The following is a 21,189-nucleotide window of genomic DNA, read 5'->3' on the forward strand; positions in this document are numbered from 1 at the left end:
TCAAAAATGTTCAACTGAGACTCTTTCCTTTTTTCCATTGCACAATTTGGCCAATTCTTGACTTGGGCTAGAACATCAAATGTTTTGCCCATAAAACATCAATTTAATTAAAAAAGAAAAAAGGAGAGAACATAAAAAAGCCCCTCCATGGGAAAAACATAGGCAGCTCTGGATCAAATCACACGAGCCGAACTGAAACACGTCCCCTTATGCCATTCCGTCGGGGTCGATATCCGGTTTTCTCTACACTTCAACCCCGTTTCATTTACATTTTGGACGATGAATGGATATACAAAGTGCATTCAGAATGCGAGATTTGTGAGAATACTGCAAAAAACACACACGCACACAAACTAAATCTGGTTCTTCGTAGTACCAACATGCCACTGATCATATCTGCAGAGGTTGAAATTCAAAAGCTCTTTATACAGAAGATATCTGCCCGTTTCCACACTGTCACAGCGAAAACCCAACTCAGTGTTATTCGACTGTCCCCTAAAACCACAAGGCAGATCTTACCACATGGGATCCTTCTGATAATATCTGTATAATATCGGACAAGCAGGTTACAAAAACTAAATCCATATGAACATCTAATTTTGATTTCACCACCCAGTAAAACTAACTAGATCTACATGAGGTCAAACAACAGCTATCATAGTTATGCACAAGCAATAGGAAAAGATGATGAACACTACAAATGTTAGTAAAAATCTTTTTTTTTTGTCTCTTTTCTCTTTAAGGTTTCTTCTAGGCTAGACCAACAAAGTCCTACAGGACTCCACTTCCGCATCATACAACAAATGTACAAAAAAGATGCTCGTAAAGAGGGAGAGGGTGCGAGACAGAAAGAGGAAAAAGACAAACACTCTGTGCATACATTGTTGGTACAAAATAAAAGATTTGTGCTCCGTAAAGCAGGACAGTCACTTCCTGGTCATTTTGTGAAGGTCACCGTGGAAGGTCACACAGCGTAGAGCCACGTTTTGTGGTGTGGGGCTTCCACAACGAGGCAACAAAAGCCAGAAACAACATTGAGCTAGTGTAAAAGTTGAGCTTCGGTGTGCTAGCCTCTACACCTACATCCTCTTTAAAAAAAAAAAAAACGCTCATGGAACTTAAAGGGAGTCGTATATATATTTTCCGCTGGCGCTGTATCGTGGGCTTGATCGGTGAGCAGCGTTTTGTAAAATCCTGATGCTTGCTTTAACATACAGCGTGGAAACTTGCCCCTCCAGGTGAGACCAAAATAAAATGAAGAGGAATTCTTCTAAAGCGTTTTTATCTTAAAACAGAGTAAACAAACAAATGAAAAGTAAAAAAATGGGACAACCAGGAAAGCATCTATAATTCAAAATGACTTGCACTGGGATGATTGAATGGGATCGATCAAACCGCTGAGGTGGAGGGAAGTAATGAGGCAAAACGTGTCCGATCCATCTGCAACAACTCCACCTGAAGACTGTCCTGGCAAAAGGTCTAAGCCGAGGGGATTCATGTATCAGAGCATCACGAACACAACTCTCAGTATGTTAGTAACATCACAAGGGGACAAAAAAAAAAAAAAAAAGGGCACCCCCGTTTAAATACATGTATCTCTCTGGACAGTCTGCGTCGGAAAAAGGTGGATTAGGGAGGCGATGACATGCATTCCAGCTACGCAGCTACCAACGTGGAATCAAGAGGGGAAACTCTACAAGCCTTTCTTTTGTTGGGGTGACGGAGAGAGCGAGTGAAAGAGAGAAAAAAGGGGGAAAAAAAACAACCACCAATGAGTAGAGATGGAACACCTACAGAGGGTGCCATATTCATCATCAACGCTAGATATCCATAAAAATCCTGGTTTAGTAATAATAATAATAATAAAAAAAAAAAAATCACCTTGTTTAAATGTGAATCTTTTATAGTCTGCTTCGCATGGTTAGGAAATAATATAGTCTCTGTGGTAAAGGGGAGAAACTGTCACCCTTAACTACAACTCCATGTCCTGAGCTTCGTCCTCTGAAAAGTCAGACATGGAGCTTTCTGAAGAGGAGTCGCCCGCTCCTTCCTCCTGCTCCTTCAGAGCCTCCTCTGTTGCATATTTCTGGATGTATTCTGAATAGAAACAGGGACAGAAAGAGATGGATGGGAAAAATATGGTCAGACATAAAAAGCAAATATTTCACCACAAGAAATAGCCAACAAACTTGATTCATTATGGTTAATTGTAGGCTAAAACATAGTAAAATCTTAAAAGTTTCTAAAATAGTTTTTTATTTTTTTTATTTTAAAGAAATGATCACCAAGAGTGCCTTTATTCAATAATAAAAAAAAAACATTAAAAACTTTTTTAAATTTTAAAATGTCTTTTATTCCTGTGATGACAAAGCTGAATTTATAGCAGCGATTACTCCAGCCATCAGTGTCGCATGATCCTTCAGAAATCATTCTGATATGCTGATTTGGTGCTCAAGAAACATGCATTATTATTATCAGTGTTGAAAATCATTGTGCTGCTCAATACAGAACAGCGTTTATTTGAAACCGAAATCTTCTGTAACTTCATAAACGTCTTTACCGTCACATTTATTTGATCAATTTAATGCATCCTTGCTGAATAGAAGTATTGATTTCTTAAAAAAAAAAAAAAAAAAGTATTTTTAACATTATAGTATTTTTACCAAAACACTTTATAATATATATATAAAAAAAATGTCATACAGGACATCCATTAAAATTTTTAAGTGGCAATGCAAACCAATTGTTGAATCAGAATGAGTCATAAGACAAGAAAGGGTCATGAAACTAACATTCATGCTTTTGGAAACAGTTGCCTAATAAAAAGCATTGAAATGATCCAGATATCCACCTTGTTGCTTAGACAACTATAAAACTATGAAATACATACTGGTAAACACTATTATTTGTTTGTTTTTTTTAATTCAAAAAGACTTGGCAGAAACAGATTTTAAGTCATGTTAAAAGTTATGTTTATCAGTACTGATAAAACGGTTACTTTATATATTTCATTGGAATGGAAGCTCAGGCAGAGCAGGATAAAGCATTACTGTGCTCTGTTTATATACTGCACGTTTCAGCAAACAATGTAGATCATTTACGTGGATAGAACATTCGCACACTGTGCACAGTATACATCCTGCAAAAATAGCATACTATTCCAAACATACCCCTAACCACATTTTTTTTTTTTTGAGCAGAAGACATCGTACAATGGTGATGTGAAACATGGTGACAGATATAAACCTCGAGGCCAGATGGAGGTTCTTCAAATCACCTTTGATTTTCTGTTTGTAGTCCTCTGGCCGGTGTAGGTACATGGCTGCGGCGTCCCCGTTCAGAGGGTCGATGGGGTTCGGGTAGGCCAGCAACTGTGGCAAAAACGACTCGAAGATATTGGTGAGATCTGTGAGGAGAGAGAAAGAGAGGAAGTAGAGCCTTTAATACAGGAGCAAAGCAAAAGTCTTATGAGCCCTTCGTGCAGCACACAATGGAGGATTTATGTTGAGTGACAGGATTATGGTCTAATCTCCCATTCGGTGTGGGGGCTGTAGAGATACATGTAGATCTCTCTCTTTCTCTCTCTGTCTTTCTCTTTTTCTCTCGTAGCCAGTATTGTGTGTTCTAGCTGTCACTCTATTATACAAACACAACCTGGACAGCTGAGTACATCTAAACCAAATACAAGAATGTATAGTCAGCCTGTCATTATGACTAAATAAATCCCTGGTGATCAGGAGGCACTTATTACAAGGCAATAAAATTAATTAAAATAAAAAAATAAAACAAAAACAGAATAGAATAAAAAAAATTGGGTTTATTATGTGGGGGGAAAAAACACAGAGTGATACTTCAGAAAAAAAAAATTTAATTAATTAGTAAATAAAATAAATATATATATATATATACATACACACACACACACACACACACAGAGAGATTTAGTTTTTAAATTTATAAACAACTAGTCAAACACAAAACGCAGACCAATCAGAATCAAGCATTTCAGAATACTATCATCAAATCTAGGCAGCAACTCAACTACTGAATGAAAGCTCAAGTCACCATTTTAGGAAAATTGTAATTATTGTATTATAAAAACAGAGAGACATCTGCAAAAAGACAGACAGCAGTGGTGTTGTGAATGGTAACTGGTGGGATGGGGCCGCTTAAGTGTGGTTGTTGGGGAGCTGATGCTGTTTTCTGACCTTGCAGGTATTAGCTCATTCAGAGAGGGTAAGAGGATTACAGTGCACCACGATCCTGTCTAAGGGGCCGCAGACTTTATTCTACTCCTCAGGCAGCATCAATTCAAGCTATGGAGTTTTCTGTGCATTTATTCTCAATATTCATGACAGCAGACACAAGCACAATGACTGTGCTCACATATACGTACCATAAAGAGCGGTCCATGTCTGGTTGATCACATCTAAACACACTGTCCCTGACCTGGACAAAGAATAACACATTGTTTCTACTTTTCCATTCCAGAATAGTGTTACCACTTACATTTTACAGGAGGTAGGCAAACTTTTCATTTTTATTTGCTTTGTCATTTCGGTCTTGGTGTGAATAGACTTTTTTTTGTGTGCTGAAAACCAGTGTTGTTATTGTTAACTAAAACAAATAAAATAGAAAAAAAGCTGAAATAAAATAAAATAATTACATCCTTAAATGAAGATTAGAAATGTTAGCTTAGCTTAGTTGAAGTACTAAAATGACAAAAACGGAAATAAAAATAAAGCTCTATAATTGAAATATATATATATTTTTTAATTACAAAAGCACATAAAATGACTGCAACTTCAACTAAAATAAAATAAAAACTAAAAATATAAAAATAAATGCTAATGGAAAAAAAAAAACTATGACCATATGTAAAACAAATTACAAGAATACTGCTGAAAACAAAAGGAAAAAAATTGTTTGCCATAGTTGAGTTCAAAAGTTGCACAGAGCATAGAATTAAAATATGTGATTTGAAGAAAGGAAAGGCAGATTTAAGAAAATAATTATTCACAAAACTAATGTATGGGTTTGAAAGACTGTGCATAAATTGTTTGGACACTCTTTGGTCGATTTTGAGTTTGACAGCCTCTGGACACTGTATGTGAATATATGGGAAAGAGTAGCATGAAAATTCTTCACATCTTCTAAAAAAATTTTTTTTAGAAAGACATGAGTATGAGTAAAATGCATATAAAAAACTCTAACATTTTCCTCAGAGCACACCAGAAGGCAAAATCAGAATCAAATTCAGACTAAAGAGACTTACGCTTCATCGATGTTCGGATGAAAAATCTTATTCATAAATCCTGTAGAGAGATTGAAGAAGAAAGATGGAGTGAGATCATAGATAGTTGCATTTAGTTGCTATTCCTAACCTTTCTCCTACCACACCATCTTTACAGACCATTAAATATGACATCACAGGGATGTTATGTGCTGTTTTTCACCTTACACACCTCAAGTATGATTATCTGAATGTACTCTACCCATCATTTCACAACCACACCAACGTGTGTGACTTCTAAAGGGCACTCAGCTGATTATGTCTCTTTGGGATACATCATGTATAGTAATACTTTACCTATAGAGGGCGATTTGAAGGGGTATTTGTCTGGAAGATCTACTCGCACCTTCCATACACCCCCTTCATATGGTGCTGACAGGAAAAACAGAAAGAGACGCACGACTATTCAAGCAACAATTCACATCTGCTCTAGCATGTAACACAGACTTTGAAAAGACAAGCGATAATCGTATAATGCAAACTATAAATGACTAAGCATAGATGTCATTGTATTCAAAAGTGACAGTGTGTGGGAGTAACTGTAATACTTAATTAAATGATTATGAATTATATGTGTAATAATGACACACGTGTGGGTGTGTACACATGTGGACGGGAAGCTCTGCTGTTGGCCTCGTGTGATATGGGGAATGGTGCAACGTGTGCTCGCTCCAAGAATAGCCCTTTGCAATCTGACCCTTGTGGCCAGTAGCTCAAACTACGAAAGGTAAAGCTTAGCCACAGATAAGACCTGCTCCTACCTCTCAAAGAGGAGGGAGGAAAGATCATTAAACAGCAGATGATGTGACAATTAAAAAGGGTCTCAAGCTGTTTTCGGAGTAAACAATGAGGTCATGTCCCAAACCAAGTTGTGTAAGATGTGCATGTTTAAATATGCAAAAGTGTCATGATTGTCTTGACGTGTTAGCTAGGTAAAGAAATCTAATGAGACTCTGTGAATATCACGAAACATGTCAAGGACATGCCCGGGTCTTATTTCACCCCAATTAGAAAGAGGCAAGAAATCAATCAATTAGTATAGTAGCTGCCTTTGATTTTTCTTTTAAGAAATAAAAATATTATATGATTTTTTTGCATTATTTATTACAATTGTGACATTTTATATTTGTAAATATTATAATCATATTATTTATTATGAGTTTTTTTTTGCATAGTATTTCTATTATCTATTAAATAAATCCCAATTCAAATTACTGTATTATATGTACATTTCTATTTTTACAAATAATATACAGTGGGTACGGAAAGTATTCAGACCCCCTTAAATTTTTTAAATGTTATTACAATAAAAAATAATGGTTTCTATTTTAATATACTTTAAAATATAATTTATTTCTGTGATGCAAAGCTGAATTTCCATCAGCCATTACTCCTGTATAAAGTGTCACATGATCCTTAAGAAATCATTCTAATATGCTAAATAGAATGTAAAAAATTTGCTTTTACAAAAGGATTTATTATCTTTACGCAAAATATAATTCATTTTTTTCTCTTTTGATTTTGGGGTGAAATGAGACCTGGAATGTTTTCATAAGGTTCAGTTTAGCATGCGTGTAAATAATTAAATCGGACTTACTTCCTTGTGGTCCATAAAACTTCACTACAAATTCATTGAGTCCACTCAGGATTGTGACTTCATGTTTACTCTCGATACTAATAGAAACGGTTAAGGCAAACTCAAAAACACTGACTTTAAGCAATTTTCAAAAGCAAAAACAAACATTAAAATTCACAATTAATTTATAGAAAATACTTAAAAACAGCACGGGGGAAAGAGTTTAATCAGGGTCAAATAGGACAGACTCACCATCAAATTCAAAATGACAATTAACCAATAAAAAAAAAAAATAGTGTGAGGATCCACTAAAATGACCTTTCAACCCACAAAGAGAGCAGATTTACACCAACAGAACTGAGATTCTCACTTGGCCTTTATTCTTTGACCATCAATAATTATCAAGAGGTTCAGCTCAGCAGATCGGATAGCAAAAACACAATCCATGGGTCTGACCCACAGCTCTCTGACTGATGCACAAAGGGCATCAAGGCAACTCAATACGACACTCCCGTCATTAGCTATGGTTGTCAGGCTGTCACTTCTCATATTGCTGGCGCAGAGAGCTTTAGTCAGACCCTCGCTGAGCAAGACAATACATGCTCACCACCACACCAAGACCATGTAGGAGACCCGACGCTCTTAAAGACTCACACGCAGTCTGCCAACTCAGCTTGAACACAACATGCATCCAAAACGCAGTTCTCAAGCAGACTTGGCCATTGCCACAGTTCGTATTTTAATTGAAGGAGTTACCGATGATGTTATCGCGTTTGTCAGCTGTTGTGTAGGCCGCACTGTGACTCAAACTGTATACTCATGCTGCCCAGACTGGCTAATGAAGGCAAACATGTTTACGCTCTGTTGAAACTGTGATGTGTCCTGTGACTTGTGCGAGAGTTTAACCAGTTGAGTGCTCATCTCAAGGGTGCCTGTATCAACTGATGATTCTCGGCTCTGCTGGGAAACAGAGCTGTCAATTTCAAGAGGTCGCCTTTAAACATCTGGTGCGAGAGACTGCAGGACTCCCGGGAGAGGTGTGGAAGCTGCTGTCTGTCTGATTATCGTTCATTGTGGCTTTTCGACGCCAGAGTCTCAAGTTGCATGAACTGAATGACTGTAATTATACAGAGATTTATCTCCAAAAATCTGACATTGAGGAGCCAATGAATTTTATACCACAAAAGGTTGAAGAATAATTTTCAATATTCATTTTAAATCTATCTGGGAGAGGAGCAGAACTGAAGATCTGTTCATGAATGGAAAAGGTGCTAAATGGAATAATAGTGCCAGTAAAAAAAAAAAAGTTAATTTATTTGTAAATTTGTGTAACTTATTTACACATTTTATTATTTTTTTTTATTTAATATTTTTTAACTGATAATACATTTTTTTAAATGGCACTAGTTCTCCACAGTGATACAATGGAGCCAGATTGACAGGTTGAGCATGACAGAAAGGGATAGTGTTTTCCGTTTCAAGACACCAGCTGGCTTCTTTGTCAGTTGTAGCTCTAAGAGGCTGTGGTCACCAAGGTGTTAAACATCATGGATTTATTTTAGGCTGTGAAGCATCTGCAGAGGCTGAGAGAATAGTGGAAGCACCCAGTAAAGTGCGTTTCTGCACAATGCTTTCATGCTTTTACACTCACAGATTCAAATCTGAACAAAGCAGACCCATCATTAGCTGCTTATCCTCAACAAACACAGAGACTTGGAACAAACGTGATCCTGAAGATCGGACTGATGACTCGTGTGTAATAACCTCGATTTTCACACGCCTTTTTCTTTAACACATCAGATTCCGTTCAGGTAGGAATTCTGCCGTCTGGTTGCTCTCGACGAGTCTAGTGAGATAAAGAAGGGGGTGAGTGTATGCGTGGAGCATCAGCAGACCTGTTAAAGAATCTGTGCCCATTGGAGAAGCACCACGCTGAGCTGTCTGGCTGTGCCCAATGACACATGGGACTACTTTTTGACCTGTATTTTAAGCCTCTTTTGGATAGACACAAAAGCAATTGGCCAAGCATGTACAGACAGACAGACAGACACACACACACACACACACACACACACACACAGAAAAGCAGAAGCCTGGAGACTGGAGAGGTTTTTCTCCTACAATAGATAGAGGTTGTAGGAGAAAAACCTACAGGAAAAAATACAGGTCATATTCCTCTCCACCTTCATCTTTTGAGAGTAATTTATCAGCAATGTACATTAAAACCTCTATTGATTTGATAATTCAATTTTCCTTCAATTCTTCGGCAGAACTGCAAGGCACGTGTTTCTCCTCTGAGGCATCAGTGACACAGATTTAAAATAGATCATTATTAACTGTCCAGAAATCCTGCATGCATTAAAGAAATGGTTCTGTCATTATCCGCTCATCCTCAAGTCACCCCAATAATATATGATGTTTTTTCCAGTGTGGAACACAAAAGATGATATTTAGAAGATTAAAAATTAAAATTACTATAAAAGCGGTCCACAGGATTCTATAATACAAGACAATTTGAGTCATGTTTTACTACAAATTTCACCCTTAAACCTTCAGAAGACTTACAAGGCAAACAAGTTGTGTGGACTACTTTTATGGTGCTTTTTTTGGCATTTTTGAAGCTAGACAGAAGCAGTCCCCATTCACTTTCACTGTTTTGAAAAGAACAGTGTTAATATTTTTCCAACATCTCCTTTTGCAATCCACTGAAGCAAGAAAATAATTGTTAATGAAAATTAATACTATTAAAAATCATTTTTAGTATTTGAAATAAATCAAATAAAATCAAATAAAATCTAAATATTAGATGAAATAATAAAAATGTAGTTTAGTCTAAAATAAAAAAAATGAATTAAAGCTAAATATAAACATATAAAAAATAACTACAGCACATAGCAAAATTACTCAAGCTGAAATTAAACTGAAAATTAAAATGAAATCTAAAAATAAATAAATGATGAAAATCAAAAAGTGTCAATTTTAATTTCTGGGTTAACTACTTCCTACAGTTCTTACAAAGTGAAAGCACACTGTAGTATTGATCAAACCAGTGATACATCCCTCCCCCAAACATGCAGGAAAGAGAAATGCCATGTTTGCTTTGACAACGCCTGATACTGTTCAACGCACACAACCTTTAGTGAAATTCTCCTAAACAAGGGTTTAACTCCTGCCCAAGGCTCAATCTGGCTGCTGACAAAGCAACCCAAAAGCATTCTCTTCTCACAAGACGCTGACGCTGTCTTGACATCCACCTGTTTTCACCCATCTCAGCTCTCCCTCCCCTCCGTCAATGGATTTGTATGGATTAAGCCATAATCTACAGGAGACCCTTGAGCCAGTCTTCCTTTACGCACACGTATAATCTAATCATACCAAAGAGACTCATCAATCACCTCACTTAGAAATATCAAATACATTTAAGGAACAAGAGCGAGCACCAATCGTATTAACACTTATGTACGTTGAAACAGCACACGCTTAGATATGGATTCCTACCAACTGTTGCGGTTGGTGACAATGCAGTCGTGCACAGATGAATACAAGCGTTTATAAACCTGTGTGAACGAACAGGTCCAGACAAGCATATGTCTAGGTATATAATCTTATAGAGAAGCTGCCTTGTTCTGCTTTGCCAATTGGGTTAAAAAAAAGAACAAAAAGACCATTTTTGTAAATGGTCACCCCATGTGGAAGAAAACCACGGGGGGTTCACCTTCTTTTAGAAGTCTGTTGTGAGAAAACAACATACTAGCCTGGACAGAAAAATGAGGGACAAACCCAGCATCTAAGACAGCCATGGAATTTATGCTCAAATAAACACTTTCTATGCAGTAAGAACTATTTTGGTCGTTTTGTCAACTTGACAAATAAATGAACAAAGTATTTGGGGCTTCCATCTGCACTACTTCATATTGTTTTATGAACAGAATCAGACGTCTTTGGCCATTCATCATGTCTCACTGTTTTTTGTTTTTTTTTAAAGGTCTTTTTAGTAAAAAATAAGGTAACACTTTATTTTACAGTTTGCTTGTGAATTAATGTGCCACAACCAACCACTAAATTAAAAATTAAGCTATTTTTTTCCCCCTGTAATTTAAATATTTTAATGCTAGCAAAGTTAGCTAAACAGGCATCTTTGGCCATTTATCATGTCTCACTGTTTCAATAATTTTTTTAAATATTTTTATCTATTTTTATCACTTTTTTGTATTATAGAATAGTAATGCCACAACCAATCAAAGCTGTTTTAGTATTTTAAAGCTGCTACAGATAATGCACTCATTTGTCTAATTTGAACATTATGCTTAACGGTGTAGCAAAAAAAAAAAGTTTCAAATTAAATGTAGTTTTAGTTAGATTTGTAGTCGTGGAAATTTATTTTGGTTTGTTTGTTTTTTTCCTTTTGTAGGTGCATTTCTTTGTGTGATTCTCGAGAACGATGATACAAACTAAAATCATAACAAAATTTAAATACAGGTATGCAGGCTAACAGACAGGGGGAGTGTGTTCTTCTCAGTCATTTTATTAGTACAGGTAAAGTCGATGGCCACCGCGCTGAATCACAGCATGAGTCACTGGGTACAATTGCAATTAAATCCGTCTCTTGTGAAAAAGACACAAACACAATAGCCAGGTTTGCCCCCTCCCTGCAGGAGCAAATCCCTCCTGTTTATTCTGGATTGCCAAGGATGAAAACAGCAGGCAGACATCAACTGCCAAGGCACGACAGCGTAGCAGCATGTTCTTTCCTGAGATGCATTCATTCATCATTACAGACACACAGAGAGGACACACTTGTTCTCTGACACCTAATGCTAACGGCTGGCCTTGGGGTGCAGGCATAATATTTACCCACTGCCAACAGGGTGGAAAACACTGTCTGCTAGTTAGCGCCACATTACTAACAGATGATTAAAGACAATACATCACTATTCTACCACAGACCAGTTCATTTCATGTAGTGTCTACATAAAAGCCTTGTGGTCTAAAATATTTATATTTATGCCAAGGGCTGTGGACATTCTGTCCAAAGAGTTTCTATTTTGTAGTCCACTCAGACACCTCAGTCCACTAAACAGCTGGAGCTTGTGGTGCACATCTACAAAACAGACAGACACACTCAAGCCCTCACACAAGCTAAATGTGCTAACTATTTTTATTTAAACCTCATATTAAGGTATAATTGTGTGCAAATGTTACCACCTGGAATTTTCCATGAGCATCCTTAATACCGTGCTAGATGCCTGGACACAAATCAAAAATTTCAACTAGATTTTGAGAATCTATGAGTTGTCGATGAGAATTCGTCAACCTAACTTGCTTTTGCAAAAACCGTAGAAAATCTTGCAAGCAAAAAAGTTTCAATTGGCAAAGGTGTAGCGATGCATGAAGCACAGCTCAAAGTCACTTTTTGTTGGTCAACACAGCACATTCGCATGAACCTTATGCAAAATCTGTTATCAAAATCATTCCCAAGTGAAATACCAGAAAATATGGATTGCAATTGAAATGACTGGATTTCGCATGTGAAATTTTGCAAAACAAAGGCAAATGTGAAGTTTATGGGTTCCCAAAATCATATACCAACAATGCCCATCAACTTACACTGACATTAAAGACAAATAAAAAGATCTATGGATAAAAAAAACCTGAATTTTTTACTTCTAAAACTGCACTCTAACAGAAGAGTGACTCTTTGTGAAAAGGCGAGAAGGTTTTTTTCTCTCTCACTGTCATGCAGTCACAAGCACACCATTTTGCTCAAGTTGGGCAGATAAAAGACAGGAAGTGTAGCAGTTTTTAGTCTGCATGACACTAAGAGGAAGTACACGGGTTCACTGATGGAGAAACAGACAAGACGCACCTTGAGGTTTAAGATTCCATTCAACCATCTAGCGAATATGGGTCATGATTTGCATCAGGTGAAACAGGGTTATAAAGGCAGACGTCAAACCTAACAGGAAGCCATCTATGGCCAATGCCAGTACCCCTAAAATAACTTCCTATTCTAGTGTAACCTCACACCCTTCCCCAGCTCAATGACTCGCTGTGTAAGTCTGCTCTGCTCAGGACTGAAGTTATGCTGTGTGCAGCTTACCTCTGGGAGTCACATGCATGAAAGTTCAAGGATTTTTCTCAAATCTGGTTAGATCTCAGAAAGAGATTGGGTGAATTAGTGAGAATTGCATATTATTACGGTGACCATTCCTGCGTAAACGTCTGGCTATAGCAAAATCCACACAAAACAAAAATTGTATAAAAATCTCCCTTCCCTTGTCCTAACTCTCTCCATTAGGGCTCTATTTAATTCCCTAATTAACTAGCTCTCATTTGATCAGCAGGCACATGCACAGCTCTGAGACGGTCTTCATCTCTCCTGGACATCTGCTGTACTCTAGACTAAGACTGGGCAATACATCAAAAATTTATTACATAGTTGTGATTTGGCTGGCGATATGAAATCAAGTAACATTTTGAATATGGCAATGATTTTCTGTATTAATGGCACCTTGGCCACTATGTTTCCTAAAGACTGTGTCAATAGAAAACTTTGGCAGTCTTTCTTTGCAACTTAGCACGTCATTTAAACTTCAAATCATTTAAACTTCAGCAAAAACAGTTGGAATGTTTGATTTATTTCCTTAAATTAGTTCAAACTGTCCGTTTCAATGAATGAATTTAACACTTTGATTCCACAACTTGTATCAATCTAAATTTTTCATGACCATCCTTAAAAAATAAATAATGAAATAAAAAAATTATGTAAATAATCAAATATATTTTTTAAAACTGTATCTTAGTTCTTACATTAAACATATAAAATATATGGCAACAACATTTAAAAAAATAATAAAATAAATATTCTTTCCTGTCGTTCCTGTCATTAAAAACTAGATTTTACTAGAACCTCACCTTAGTTTTTACATTAAGGAATTTAAATATACATGGCGACAATGGCTGTTTCGTTGGGGGGGGGGAATCACCATGCAATTAGATCAATATATACAAATATCTAATATGGATAAAAAACATCTAGCTATATCACACAGCCCTATGCCAGAACAGAAACACCACCCTGCTGTGACATGACATCAACTCTCTGAGTATGTGCTGTGATGTGGTATAATGTATCACAAACTACAAGTGCAAACACCTATATAGGCTTTGTGGGACTGTCGTAGATGCGTGCACTGCTTAGATCAATTCTAGATAAGTCTGTTTGCATTACGTCTCATGAAGGCATAGTCATCTGTAGCCATCTTTACAAGAGAATTGTTGAATAAACATTATGACACACTTGCATATTCGTTGCCAACATGCACATCACAAACATTATGCGGTGCCAGCATATCCCATAAGTGTGCATTTCTTGATTTGAAAGTGAGCAGCAGCTGCCTGGTTATATGTGCGTGTGTGTGTGTGTGTATGAGAGTGGATGAGTGAGAAAGGGGGAAGAGAGCGGAATCTGGCTCTACCATTCACTTTCGGTAAAGCACAAACCAGTGCCTTAAGGGCTAAGACTGTTTACCTGCAAGATTACCAACCTCATCCACACCATCTCACATAGCGTTAACTAATAAAGCAGGAAACCATAGCAGGAAATTATTACTAATGACATCAGTACAGTTACATGATCAGTGTCATTCTGAACTACAGAGGACAAGTGGTCTGGAGAATGGATGGATGGGTCATTACAAAGTGAGTTTCAGACTGGGACCCACTTAATATAAAAAAATAAAAATAAAAAAAAAGTAATAAACAATTAGTTTAAAATTTGTTTCCCCCCAAAAAAAACAGTGACCAAAATATAGCTTATTCTTGGTAGTTGACTGATAAAATAAAATAAAATAAAACTTTGGAGCATGTAGATAACGGATGCATATACATCATGTTGGCCAGTTGTTCTGTTACCTTAAACCACAGTGGATGTGTTGACCATCACTGCTGGCCTCCGAGTCCAGCTGACCTCTGGCCTAAGCGGCTGAAATGGACGCTGACCTTTAACACTGCATGCTGTGCCCTCTAAATAAGTGGAGCTGTTGTAAAATAGTGCTCAGGGAAGTGACATACATGTGTGCTTTTTCACACAGGGTCACGCAAAAATCTGGGGCCTGTACCATAAAGCCATTAAGCTGGCTAGCCAGGTAAGTTTTAGTTTAGTTTGCCCCAACTCTGGGTTTTAGATACCATGAAAGTGGTTTGGCTTTTAGCTGTGTTCATTACCATAGTAACTTGCACTCCATGGCTAACCTGCTACAAGGCAGGTTATGTTCTGGTTTAGAGATCTCAAACCGAAATTTGACCAATCAGCTTTGAACAAAGTGACTGACACAAAGTCATTCCCCCAGTTTCTCTTGCTCCAGATTAAAGGGCACTACATAGTGAATAAATTAAAAGATAAAATCGTCTGGCTTTTAATGATGAATATTTATTATAATTATTTTATATGATTTATATACAGTGAGTATAGAAAAGAATCACCCCCCTTTAAAATAATCACATTTTGTTGCTTTGCAGCCTGAAATGAAAGCGGACACATTTTTTGTTTTATCCAGCTGTATTTACTCAGTGCAATTTACTACATCCAAGTGAAAGATATAACACCAACATGTCAGAAAAAAATTAATTAAACAAACAGAATCACTGAGTTGGAAAAAGGATCAGAATTTTATTGAACCACCCTTTGCTTTAATTACAGCCTTTAGTCTGTTGGGATAGGTCTCTGTCTCTACTAACTTTGCACATCTAGACTTTGCAATATTTGCCCACTCTTTTTTGCAGAACTGCTCAAGTTCAGTTAAATTTGATGGCGACTGTTTGTGGACTGCAGTCTTTCAAGTCATTCCACAGATTTTCACTGGGGTTTTAGTCTGGGCTCTGACTAGGCCATGCAAGGACATTCACCTTTTTCTCCTTCAACCACTGTGAGGTCAGTTTTGCTCTGTGCTTTGGGTCATTTTGCAAGGTAAACCTTCTTCCCATTGACAAATTTCTGGCAGAAGGCAGCAGATTTTCCTCAAGAATTTAATTTTGGTATTTTGCCCCATCCATTTTTCCTTCTATCCTGAGAAGTGCTCCAGTCCCTGCTGCAGAGAAACACCCCCATCACAAGATATTTACACCTCCATGCTTTACTGTAGGAATGCTGTTATTTGGATGGTGATAAAGCCTTTGAAAATTTTCTGACAGTGACTTGCCACCCATAGTTGATTGTTTGCTTCAGTTGCACTACCAAGGACTGAAATGCTCCAGGAAAGCTCTTTTCATGCTGAGCTAAAAAATGACCACAGCTGATCAGAGTTGAAAGTCAAAGGTCTTTGTGTGCCATTGAGAAGGTGATTAGCTACACCTGATTGAGTTTACAAGTCATTTTTAGGAGGGGGGTGATCCTTTTTCCAACTCAGTGATTCGTTTTTTTTTGTATTGTTTTTTAATTTATTCTGACATGTTGGTGTTTAATCTTTGACTTGGATGTTATAAGTTGCACTGAAACTGAAATAAATGAAATGACAAACTAAAATGAAAATTACAAAAACTAAATTGAAAAAAAAAAAAATTAGCACATTAATAAATACTATCCACCTTATTTTTCACGTAAGAAAGGTTGCGGCCATTTGTAAATTTTATGGGACTAGCTTCCAGTGTCATTCGCTTCCAGCTATTTTTAGCAGTACAAAACAGTTCGTTTTACTGCTTGATAATGCAAACTGGTGTGTCTTACCATATTATTTTTATGTATTATCTTAATTATGAACACACTGGTTTGTAGTGCAAACAGTTTTACAGTTTACTGCACTTTGCTATTCTTCTCGTTATTTTCCTACAGCGGCTAATGAACCGGAAGTCTTGCACATTCACAGAAAATAGCTTATTTCCGCATTGAAAAATAAGGTGGATAACAGTAAATAAACAATACTAAAATAACACCGTCTTGTATGTGATTTTCCCTGTTGCAAACTTAAGGAAAGGAAATGACATCATGGAACCTAACATGGCTCACGTTTTCTGCAGTTAAAATGGTTTCAGATGTGCACGTCTGTAGCAATACTCTCTTGCAGAAACCATATCATGGGACCCAACAAACCTTCACTTTTAATCTAATACCGGCAGCTGACTTAATTACCATTCTGATTCATTTGAGGTGCGCTTATTGTTCACTGCAGGGGAAAGGATTACTACTTGGAATCAGTGTTATTTTTTCCTAAAAGCCATTTTCAAAATGACCACACACATTCTGGTCTCCTTCTAACAACCAAACTATGTATAAAACATGCACACAATCTTAAAGAAACACTACAAAATGCAATAAACCCATTTAGCATATCGACAGTCATATACGCCACAGCATCAGGGTTTAGCGGCCTGTGATTTGCCGGCGTGTTGAGGTGAAGTATTCTGATCTACTGTAGCGCAGGATCCAAATCTGTTTTTATTTTACTCCGTACGAAAGCAGCTAACCTCCCTTTCGACATCACAAGTTTCTTATTCCGAGTGGAATGCTGCAATCTGAAGTGCTCTGTTAGGATGAAAACTCTGATCCCAGAGGCCTGAACATAGTCTGTGAATACTGATGGAGAAAAAGAGATGGGGAAAGAAAAGCCTCAGCACACTTTACATATCAATGCCCGTCTCAACCCACAGTTCAAAAGCAGCGAAATCCAAACTGAAATGCCCGTGTGTATAAAACTTCAACCTGTGCATTGCCACGTAAGACCCGTGAATGTTTGTTGACATACAGTGTACAATTCAACTGCATTTCCACAGGCAGCGAAATCCAAACTGAAATGCCCGTGTATAAAACTTCAACCTGTGCATTGCCACGTAAGACCCGTGAATGTTTGTTGACATACAGTGTACAATTCAACTGCATTTCCACAAAGAGCCATGATTTGTACTTTCAGAGCTAAAATGCTCATGCCAAATGAATGCAGTGTTCATAACTTCTAAACACAGCTGTGACTTTGAGTAACAATATAGGCTATTTCATGCTAATGACTAATAAATGAGGCCATAAAGTTTAAGGTTGAGGCATCACAAGGCTATGCTGCTATTATGAGTTGCAGAACCTCCTGTGAGATCTCACTAATCTCAAATGGCACACTTTGTGTGAGAAGGTGATTAGCTACACCTGATTGAGTTTACAAGTAATTTTTAGGAGGGGGTTGATCTCTTTTTCCAACTCATTGATTCAGTTTTTTTTTGTTTTGTTTTTTTTTCTGCCATGTTGGTGTTATATCTTTCACTTGGATGTTATAAGTTGCACTAAGTAAATACAGCTGGATAAAACAAAAACTGTGTCCTCCATTTCAGGCTGCAAAGCAACAAAATGTAATAATTTTAAAGGGGGGTGATTCTTTTCTATACTCACTGTATAATATATCAAAAGCCATGCATTTATTTAAATCTATTTTAAAGAATTTATAATAAGAATAAAATGATCCAACAAGCATGATCAGGCAGTAATACTTTTTTCCCCTTAATGACACTCTTTCACAAGATTTGCTGGCATCTTCATTTGTATAATTTTTTCCCCCCAGGTGCTCCAACCTGGTTTCTGTGGGTTGAAAAGGGCAGGGTCCATCAGCATGCAACACACCAAGGCTCAAGCAACCATATCACCTGAAACATCCTGCAGCAACACGATAAAACGCCTGTGCACTCAGCTGATTACACCACGACTCGTACAAACGCAATACGTCAAACTTCTCGGTCAAATAAGGGCACCTAAGCTTGACATTCATTATTCATTAGTAGAACAAGACAGTCTAATATAGGTCACAAAGATATTCATATACATCAAAGCTAATCTGATTATCTAGTTTCACAGTAGTGATTACATCCATTTATCTGTAGCATTTAGATTTGATCTAACAGATAATCATTTTGTGTTTTGGACTGCTATAAAACACAACCCTTCTATTCTCAAAAGGGGGAAAAAAAATGTGCATACGTGGCGCAGCCCCAAACATCATCAGACAAAGAGAGGAACTTCAGTCCATCTGTTTTCAGCCTGAGGTTGGCCATGCGTGCAGGAAACTGCAGTGTTATTGTGGGTTACAGAGGGCCTCAAATCTCCCACTGCCAAGGGGCAGACGCATCCATGACCCGACCGTTTGCCCTCCCTGTCCGTCAAACCCACTGTAACAGAAACAATCCTTTACAGTCAATAAACTCATCTAAATTTATACTCTTGTAGATAAATTGAGCTTGCATATAGAAATGCTGGGTGACATCTGGTAAAGCTATAGAAATGATACGCTTTTGGCATAGAAACTGAAACAAAAGAGAGATTTAATACAAAAATGAAAATTATGTCCTAATTTACCTACTCACCCTCACACTGCTCAAAAACCATATACTGTTTTCCATTAAGGGTGAGCACAACTAGTTGAATATTTGACCTGTAATTATTATTCGAAAAATAAAAACACTATTCAAATTTTACTGTGCGTTGCTTTGCTGGCCGTAAATGAATCCATAATTTTGAATTACTTTGATCAAATGAATCAGTGAAACAGAGTTATCATAACATCACCACCACAATATGAAATCACATGAAATCCAAACAACAGCTGTCCATCACTGCATTCACAACTGCAGGAAAGCACAGCTATACCCTGAGTGAGCCTAGAAGAGAGCTTATCTGATAGCAAAATGATCTTAAGACATATGCTTCCTTTAAGTTTCCTCGAGGGAGAGTGGTTTAAGAACAGAAAACACAAAGCGCTGTAAGAAACTTTGCTTAGCACACTGTTATCTTTGTGTCTCTGGAACGTCTGTGTCGGATGATGTAAAACTCCGGACATGTTTTCATGCGCGCATACGTTTTTAACACGTCTTGACTGTCTTACAGTCTGACATTAATGATAACTGAGATCCCACAGAGTGACATGATCATCATGTTCGTACAGTCTGACAAGCAACAATCGTAAAGGACTATTATAAATCGTACAGTGTGCACCCAGCTTAAAAGAAAATCTTGAGATATAACGTAACGTTGTTGTGTATAATGCCTAATTGTAAGCTTGTTCAGAAATGATGACAAAAACTTGATTATTAAAAAATAACGTCTTTCTTGTTAAACGTCATTTAAATAAACGAATATTCAAATATTCATTTTTTATGAGCCCAAATATTTGAATACAATATTTTTGAAACATTTATTTTTCTATTTCCATACAATCAAAATGGATGGCTAATCCAATTGCAAAGCTCAAAAAGACAAATAAATGAATAAATGACAATAAATAAATGAATGATTAAAATTAAAATAACATTAACAACAACAAAAATACTATAAAACTAATAATTATTATCTATAAATACTATAAAAAATGAAAATACTAAATATCAAAGAAATATGATAAAAATAAATAAAAAATAAATAATTCTAAATAAAATTCATTCCTATAACTCACATGCTACTTTGAACGTTTTCTAAAGCCGTATGTCAGATAGCAAATTTATTTTTGTATTTGCAAATTTTTATGGTTTTATCAAAAGCAACTTACAGTTCATTCAAGCTACAAGCCTGCATCTTATCAATAAACACATTCTCTGGGAATCAAACCTGACACCAAGCATCAGCCTTTCTGAGCCATTTCAGTTCAACACGTACATTATAACAGGAAAAACAGATGAGAATGACGGGGAATATTGTGCTGTAGCAGCTATCAGACAGGCACTAACATAGCAGCGGCGCAATCATAAGACTCCATGGGCAAATGAAAGCAGGCTGGGGCAGGCCGGATGTCAGCTCACGCACAAAGAGGCCGATCACACCAGATAAAGCCCTCGATTGGTCTTACACACCGGGGCCTCTGCATCAGCACCACAGGAATCCGATACACTCCACTAAACACAGGGGGCATTTGTAATGTCCCTGGGTTTCCATGCTGGCATGGGCCCCGGAAAACTTTCGCCGCTCCCTGCATCTTTCCTCAATTTAGCGGAGCTGAACAATGGATGCTGGTACACTAGGAATACCATCCCCCTTGCCGCCACATACATGGCACTGAAGTGTTATGACAAACCTTCAGGCCAAAAACATGACAGAGACACGGTGGAAAAGCACAGCGTTTCAACCAGCAACAGCCTTACAGGGGGGCATTCATACTGCTGAGCTTACCTCCATTAAATGGGTCATATGATGCGATTTCAATTATTCCTTTCTCTTTGGAGTGTTACAAGCTCTTGGTGCATAAAATGGGGCAGCATTTTCAAGAACTTTGTGTCCTCCTGAATGTTTGTACACGTGCGCAGCACGATCTCTGATCTCACAAACCAAAATAATGTAACACATTATTGTAAAATCATA

General features: G+C 37.2%; 1 protein-coding gene across 2 annotated transcripts in view; it reads right to left on the minus strand.

The window, feature by feature from the left end:
• Positions 1-21,189, minus strand: part of LOC107729849 (ubiquitin-conjugating enzyme E2 H) — a 34,992-nt gene that overhangs the window by 3,446 nt on the left and 10,357 nt on the right. Inside the window, exons 2-7 of one of the 2 annotated variants that reach the window (XM_016540560.1) lie at positions 6,891-6,967; positions 5,591-5,665; positions 5,276-5,315; positions 4,397-4,449; positions 3,278-3,406; positions 1,882-2,097 (exon numbers count right to left, since the gene is read on the minus strand). In XM_016540560.1, coding sequence (XP_016396046.1) covers positions 1,973-2,097; positions 3,278-3,406; positions 4,397-4,449; positions 5,276-5,315; positions 5,591-5,665; positions 6,891-6,967 — 499 coding nt within the window. In that variant the 3' untranslated portion in view covers positions 1,882-1,972. Of the gene's footprint in view, positions 1-255; positions 2,098-3,277; positions 3,407-4,396; positions 4,450-5,275; positions 5,316-5,590; positions 5,666-6,890; positions 6,968-21,189 lie in introns of both variants that reach the window. The other variant, XM_016540559.1, reaches the window with a different exon arrangement.

Source organism: Sinocyclocheilus rhinocerous, unplaced genomic scaffold (assembly GCF_001515625.1).
Source record: "Sinocyclocheilus rhinocerous isolate Xijiao unplaced genomic scaffold, SAMN03320098_v1.1 scaffold848, whole genome shotgun sequence".
Lineage (NCBI taxonomy): Eukaryota > Metazoa > Chordata > Actinopteri > Cypriniformes > Cyprinidae > Sinocyclocheilus > Sinocyclocheilus rhinocerous.